Source organism: Meleagris gallopavo, unplaced genomic scaffold (genome assembly GCF_000146605.3).
Source record: "Meleagris gallopavo isolate NT-WF06-2002-E0010 breed Aviagen turkey brand Nicholas breeding stock unplaced genomic scaffold, Turkey_5.1 ChrUn_random_7180001933299, whole genome shotgun sequence".
In the NCBI taxonomy this organism is placed as follows: Eukaryota; Metazoa; Chordata; class Aves; order Galliformes; family Phasianidae; genus Meleagris; species Meleagris gallopavo.
In genome coordinates this window covers 30,622-37,489 of record NW_011195332.1, presented here as the reverse complement: position 1 = coordinate 37,489, position 6,868 = coordinate 30,622, and the positions used below count along the sequence as shown (strand labels likewise).

General features: G+C 62.3%; 1 protein-coding gene across 1 annotated transcript in view; it reads left to right on the top strand.

Annotated features, from left to right (window-relative positions):
• DCTN1 (dynactin subunit 1) overlaps nt 1-6,868 on the top strand; it is a gene marked incomplete at its 3' end in the record, with an annotated part of 15,270 nt that overhangs the window by 1,544 nt on the left and 6,858 nt on the right. Inside the window, 9 exon segments of the mRNA XM_031557672.1 lie at nt 718-906; nt 2,116-2,154; nt 3,041-3,238; nt 4,185-4,389; nt 4,696-4,774; nt 5,267-5,328; nt 5,331-5,425; nt 5,701-5,805; nt 6,305-6,664. Coding sequence (XP_031413532.1) covers nt 718-906; nt 2,116-2,154; nt 3,041-3,238; nt 4,185-4,389; nt 4,696-4,774; nt 5,267-5,328; nt 5,331-5,425; nt 5,701-5,805; nt 6,305-6,664 — 1,332 coding nt within the window.

Sequence of the window (6,868 nt, the reverse complement as noted above, 5' to 3'; positions counted from 1 at the left end):
TGGCACAGCAGTGCCCTGCCACATCCAGGTCTGTGTGCCTTGAGAGGCCACAGCGCTCCGTGCAGCCAGTCTCCGGGAGTGAATGGAGTCAGGAGATGAGGCTGCCCAGCTCTGGGCCGTGGATTGAGCCCCTCAGCTGAGCGGGCAGGACAGGTTCTGGTGGGGCAGTGCCCTCCCTGGGCCTGCAGCAGTGGTTGGCAGCATGGTGGCAGAGAGGAAGCAGCGCTCCTTTGCTGCACTTCCATCAGGCTCCCCTGCTTTCCTTTGGGCTCCAGCCGCTGCTCTGCCCTTCTGTTGCTCTGTTCCCCGTAAGCTCCCCACTCCATCCCCACGCTGGAGCCGCAGAGCTGGGCCACACGCAGGGAAGCACGGCTGTGTGTCACGGCAGCAGCGTGGCTGTGGGAGGGGAGGTGGCACAGCGCTGCTCTGCCGTCCCCATCACTGGGGGCTGCACTGCTGTATCGCTGCGCCCAGCACGGGGTTTGTGAGCTGTGCCAGCGGTGCCACACAGCGTTACCTTCTGCCACCAGCACCCGGGAACGTGGCCCCAGGCGGACTCAGCCTGGAGCACCGCTCGCTCCTCCTTCCCTCCGGGCTTCCTCTGTGCTGCCGCCAGAGCTGTGGTTGGCAGCAGTGCTGGGGGGGCCGGGTGACGTGCGGCCCTTGCAGCGTTTACCCACACTGCGCCTCGCTGATGCTCTGCCCTTTGCTTTGCAGCCCACCCGGACCCCCACCTCCGCCCCCTCCGGCGGCACCACGGGGCCCTCGGGGTCGGCCTCGGCCTCGGGTGGGGAGATGAGCAGCAGTGAGCCCAGCACGCCCGCCCAGACACCGCTGGTGGCCCCCGTCATCCCATCCCCCTCACTGACCTCACCGGTGGCACCCACGGTCCCCTCACCCACCAAGGTAAGCGGGGTTCCTTGTGTGCAGGGCGCCCACCCTGCAGGGCGGAGGGGAGCTGTGTCCTTAGTGCTGGAGCAAGGGGGGAACCCTGCAGAGCGCAGCCTGGGGCTGCTCGAGTCCCATCTTCCTCCCCCCTGGGTGTTTCTAACAGTTGTAGCAGCGTAGCTCTGCCATTTTTGTTCTTTAAAATAGTTCCTCATTACATCCGTCCTGCTTTCTATCAGTTAGTTAAAATGAGAGCTTGAGGAAGATGTAGGGCACCAGTGTGAGGAATTCATGGCAAGAGAGGACACAGAGCCCACCCTGAGGCTGGGAGCCTGGGAGGGGCTGCAGGGAGCAGCGCTGGTGGGAGGTGAGGAAACCATATTGCCCAGTGGTGGTGGAGGTGAGGAGACCCCATTGCTCAGTGGTGGTGGAGGTGAGGAGACCCCATTGCTCAGTGGTGGTGGAGGTGAGGAGACCCCATTGCTCAGTGGTGGTGGAGGTGAGGAGACCCCATTGCTCAGTGGTGGTGGAGGTGAGGAGACCCCATTGCCCAGTGGTGGTGGAGGTGAGGAGATCACATTGCCCAGTGGTGGTGGAGATGAGGAGACCCCATTGCCCAGTGGTGGTGGAGGTGAGGAGACCCCATTGCCCAGTGCTGCTCTGTTGGCTTATGACAAGCCAGCAGCACTGCCTGCGTGGTGGTGTTTGCCCAGGAGTGAGCAAGCAGAGCAGAAAGCTGCTCCTTCTGTCCCGTTTGACACACAGGCTGTCTTGCAAAGTGTCTTCCCTGACGTCCCCCAGCTCGATGGCTTTAAGCCTGGTCCTGGGGCTGCCATAAAGCCGTGCTGCTGGGGTGAGGTGTGAGTGCTGCAGGGCTGGGGTGGGGGCTGTAAAACCCCAGGGCTGGGTGTGCAGGGGCAGCGTCACACTGAGCTGTGTGACACCCACAGAGTGCAAAGCAGGCGGCTCCGGGCTTTTCTTTCCATGGTGCAAACACTGAGCTTTCTTCCGAAGCTCTGCTGCAGCTGCAGGGGACAAGCTGGCAGCCCAGGGGAGGGCGTCTCACGGTGTTGTGCCGCAGTGAGGGCACAGAGAGGCTGTGGGACGCTGTCCCTGGGCGGCCCCATCCCTTTGAGCCTGGCCAGAGCCCTCCCAGCCCACGCCCAGAGCCGCAGAGCGCAGCGTGCCCGGGTGTGGGGCGTAACCCGCAGCTTTCTCTGCCCGCAGAGCTGCCCAGCAGCGGGGCACAGTGTGCAGGAGGACCAGGTGACTGCTGCCCATGGCTGTGCTGTGCTGTGCTGCGTGCATGGGGGGCTGCAGGGGTCACGGCTGTGCGGCGGGACCTCGTGTGTGGCCGGGGTTCGTCGGGCAGCCGCTTGGCTGCTGTGCGCCTCCTGCTCACAGCTCTGGGCACGCGCTTTGGTGCCCTCCTGTCAGAGCACCAGCACCGTCCCCGGCAGTGCTGTGTGCTGAAGGTAGTGCTGGTGTCACCGTGGAGCCCCAGCAGCACAGCCTTGAGCTGCCCGAGCAGCAGGGGCAGATATGGGGGCGATGGGGGCACGGGAGCCCGGGCGGTGGGCACAGGGCCCAAGGGAGCCCTGCTGGGCGTGGGGCTGCCTGGCTGGGCACACTGGGGATGGGATGGGATGGGATGGGATGGGATGGGATGGGATGGGGTGGGGTTGGGGCCGGGACGCGTCGGGGCTGGAAGGTGCCCAGGGGTCGGGTTCCCTCTGGTGTGAGCACAGCTGCTGTGCCCTGCTCGTGCGTGTGTCCGTGTGCCCGCGTTGCACACTAACAACTTAAGGCACTGGTTGCTGTGAGTCTGCAGTGCCGCACAGGTGGTTGTGTTAAAACCTTTCTGTGAGATCTGGCTCTGTTTGTGACAGCGTGTTTCCTGCATGCCGTAACCCCACTGCCACCTCGGGGGGGGAGAAGTCACCAAAGGGTTGTAGAAAGAGCTGTGGGTGCAGAGCTGCAGGTGGAGTTCTCCAAAAGCTGCCCCCGCGGCGATGCTGGGGTGCCGGGAGGCTGTGGGTGATTTGGGGTGGTTCTGAGCTTTTGCTCTCGGGGTTAAGTGAGTGTCCTTGGAGCTGTGTCCTATGAATGAATGCTGCTCCTCCTCCTGGCCATTCTCGGTTTGATGCTGTAGGAGGAAGAAAATCTGCGTTCCCAAGTCAGGGACCTGGAGGAAAAGTTGGAGACTCTGAAGATCAAGCGCAATGAAGACAAAGCCAAGCTTAAAGAGCTGGAGAAGTACAAGATCCAGCTGGAGCAGGTGCAGGAGTGGAAGAGCAAGATGCAGGAGCAGCAGGCAGACCTGCAGAAACGGCTAAAGGAGGCCAAGAAGGTGAGCCTGCAGCTCGTGTGGGGCTGCCCAGTGTTTGTGGAGAAGCACTTTGTGCCTCCTCTTTGTGTTTCTTTCCGTGCTGCACTCAGGGATTGCGCTCTCTAAATGGCCCCTGCATTCCCATACGGCTCTCACGGCTTAAAGCAGCTGCACCTCAGTGCGGTTTTGTTTTAATGCAGCACTGATGGGGGCTTCTCTTGGCTGTACTGAGTCGGTGTTTGGGACGGTGTGTGTGGGCTGAGGGAAGCTGGGCTGTGCTGGGGGCTGTTTGTGTTCCTGGGGGGGATGTCAGTGTGTGTAAATGCCTGGGGGGGTCAAACAGGCAGAGCTGGGCTTTTAGCACTGCTGAGACCTCACAGCCCCCAGCCCCATCCTGCCAAGCTGGCTGCCCCACCAGCTCAGGCCACCCAGGGCCCATCCATGGCCTTGGGCACCTCCAGGATGGGGGATCACAGCTCTGGGCAGCTGGAGAGGGTGTGAATAGGGGAGAGGTTCCCAGGAGAGGGGAAATGGAAGTGTGGGCAGAGAGCTGCCCCTCCCAACCCTGATCAGCTTTCATTAATTAGAACCGTGGGATGATAGGGTCATTGTCCAGAGGGGTGGTGGGTGAGAGACCCCAAGGGCAGGGGACGGGGCTCTGCACCCCTGTTGGAGCTGTGGGTGTCCCCGTTCATTGCAAGGGAGGGGACCAGATGGCCTCTGTAGTTCTGTAGAACGATGGAATGGTTGGGTTGGAGGGCGCCTTAAAGCCCACCCAGACCCAGCCCTGCAGCAGGGGCCCCCAAGGCCCCATCCAGCCTGGCCTTGGGCACCTCCAGGTGGGGCTGAAGGCTCCGCTGGGACAGCTGTGAGAGCTGGAGCTGCCCAGGGCTTTGTGGGAGGGCTCTCCACGGCTGGCCTTGCACTTCGGGGCGCAGTATTTTCAGCCACGTGTGTTTGACCCCAGGAAGCCAAAGATGCTCTGGAGGCCAAGGAGCGCTACATGGAGGAGATGGCCGACACCGCCGACGCCATTGAGATGGCGACCCTGGACAAGGAGATGGCAGAGGAGCGGGCAGAGTCCCTGCAGCAGGAGGTGGACTCCCTGAAGGAGAAGGTGGAATATCTCACCATGGACCTGGAGATCCTGAAGCACGAGATCGAAGAGAAAGGTGGGCCAGGAGCCGGGGAGGGTCGGCGCGGGCTGCTCCGTCCTCGGGGAGAGCACTCAGCGAATTGGGAGCCGCTCTGCTGACCCCTGGGGAAGGGTGGGATGGGTGGGTTCAGAGCCAGAGGCCTCATTTCAGTGCCTGTCCCCGTGCTGGGGACAGCGGTCCCACTCCGGAGGGGCCCTCTGTGTTTGCCCTCTCTGTGACTAAGCTGCCCTCTTCCTGGGCTCTGTGCTTAGCACGGGGAGCTGGAGCTGCTGGCACCCGGTGAGTCCACAAGAGCAGAATGATGCTTCCTTTCTGCTGCAGGCTCGGATGGGGCAGCATCCAGTTACCAGGTCAAGCAGCTGGAGGAGCAAAACGCGAGGCTGAAGGAAGCTCTTGTGAGGTAGGAGAGCGCCTGCGCTCCCCAGGAGGACAGGAGTTGTCTCTCTTGGTCTCTGTGCACTGATCAGAATCCCTCTGTGGATGAGTGGACCTGGCAGCCGCTGCTGCCCCGGGGCTGAGCTCTGGTGGCAGCAGAGAAGGGAGAATTCCTTCTCACTGGAGTGACATTTATTGCTGCCAAGACCCCTCGAGGACAGCTCGTGTGCCAGGGGGAGGTGGGCTGCCTGCGCTGCACTGCCACTGCATGCCTGCTTTGGGCAGAGGGCAGCTCGTCCTCGAGATACGTGGCCTCTGTGTGCCTTAGAGAGCCCCAGCAGAGGCATTATGAGCGCTTTCAGCCGTGCTTTGCAAAGTGCCATCGGTGCCCAAGTGCACACACGGGTTTGGGGGGCTCTGCATCTGCGTGGTGCCAGCACTGGAAGCTGGCAAGGAAATGGCCTCACCGCGCTGCCTGGCTCCTGCTGGGCTGCTGCTCAGCCTGGGTCTCCTGCAGGATGAGGGACCTCTCTGCGTCGGAGAAGCAGGAACACGTGAAACTCCAGAAGCAAATGGAGAAGAAAACACGGAGCTGGAATCGCTGCGGCAGCAGAGGGAGAAACTGCAGGAGGAGGTGAAGCAGGCGGAGAAAACGGTCGATGAGCTGAAGGAGCAGGTGAGTGCTGGGGGGGGTGGATGGGGTGCTGAGCAGCAGGTGTGGGGCTTAGCAGTAGATGTGGGGCACTGAGCAGCAGGTGTGGGGCTTAGCAGTAGATGTGGGGCACTGAGCAGCAGGTGTGGGGCACCTCTTGGCACGGAGCACTTTCTGTGGTCACTGTTGGAGCCCATACTTGGTGACATGGCTGGGACTGCATGGTGCTGGGGTGGCCGTGCAGCAGTCGGGCCCCCCAGCAGCCCTGTCCTGGGGCTGTGACGTGGTGCTGCTTCCAGGTGGACGCTGCTTTGGGCGCTGAAGAGATGGTGGAGACTCTGACAGAGAGAAACCTGGACCTGGAGGAGAAAGTCCGGGAGCTGCGTGAGACCGTTGGGGACCTGGTAGGTGGGGGCACTGGGTGGGGGGCGGTGGGACCGAGCGGGTTGGGAGCTGCTGTGTGCTGCCCAGCAGTTGTGCCACGGCACATCAGTGCCTCTGGGGTCATGGAATTAATCCCACACTGCAGCATAACCACGTCCTCATTGCGGCCTTCAGTGCTTGAAGGGAGCACATAAACAGGAGGGGGAACGGCTGTTTGTGAGGGTGGATGGTGACAGGACGAGGGGAATGGTTTTGAAGTGAGCCAGGGGAATTTAGGTTGGATGTGAGGAGGAAGTTTTTCCCCCAGAGGGTGGTGAGGCAGTGAACAGGTTGCCCAAGGAGGCTGTGGATGCCCATCCCTGCAGGCATTTGAGGCCAGGCTGGATGTGGCTCTGGGCAGCCTGGGCTGCTGGTTGGCGACCTGCACACAGCAGGGGGTTGGGACTGGGTGAGCGCTGTGGGCCTTTTAACCCAGGCCGTTCTGTGATTGATTCTGTGATTCTCTGACCTCCTCCCCAGGAAGCCATGAACGAGATGAACGATGAGCTGCAGGAAAACGCCCGTGAGACGGAGCTGGAGCTGCGGGAGCAGCTGGACATGGCGACGGCGCGGGTGCGCGAGGCGGAGAAACGCGTGGAGGCCGCCCAGGAGACCGTGGCTGATTACCAGCAGACCATCAAGAAGTACCGGGAGCTGACGGCGCACCTGCAGGTACTGCTGCCAGCCCTGAGCACCGCGGCCATGGGGCTGAGCCTGGGGGTGTCCACAAAGGGCCCTGAGCTGGGGCTGCACGCTGCTCTGCTGCAGCGCTGCGTCCAGGTCTGGAGCCTTCAGTGCAGGAGGGACAGGAGCTGTTGGGAGGGTGCAGAGGAGTCACAGAGATGAGCAGGGCTGCAGCACCTCCCCACAAAGCCAGGCTGAGGGAGCTGGGCTGTTCAGCATGGAGAAGAGAAGCTGCGGGGTGACCTCAGTGCAGCCTGCGGGACCTCAAGGGAGCCTGCAGACGGGAGGGGATCAGCTCTTGGAAAGGGGAGAAACAGCAGGAATGGTTGGAAGGTGAGGGAGGGCAGATTTCAGTTGGGT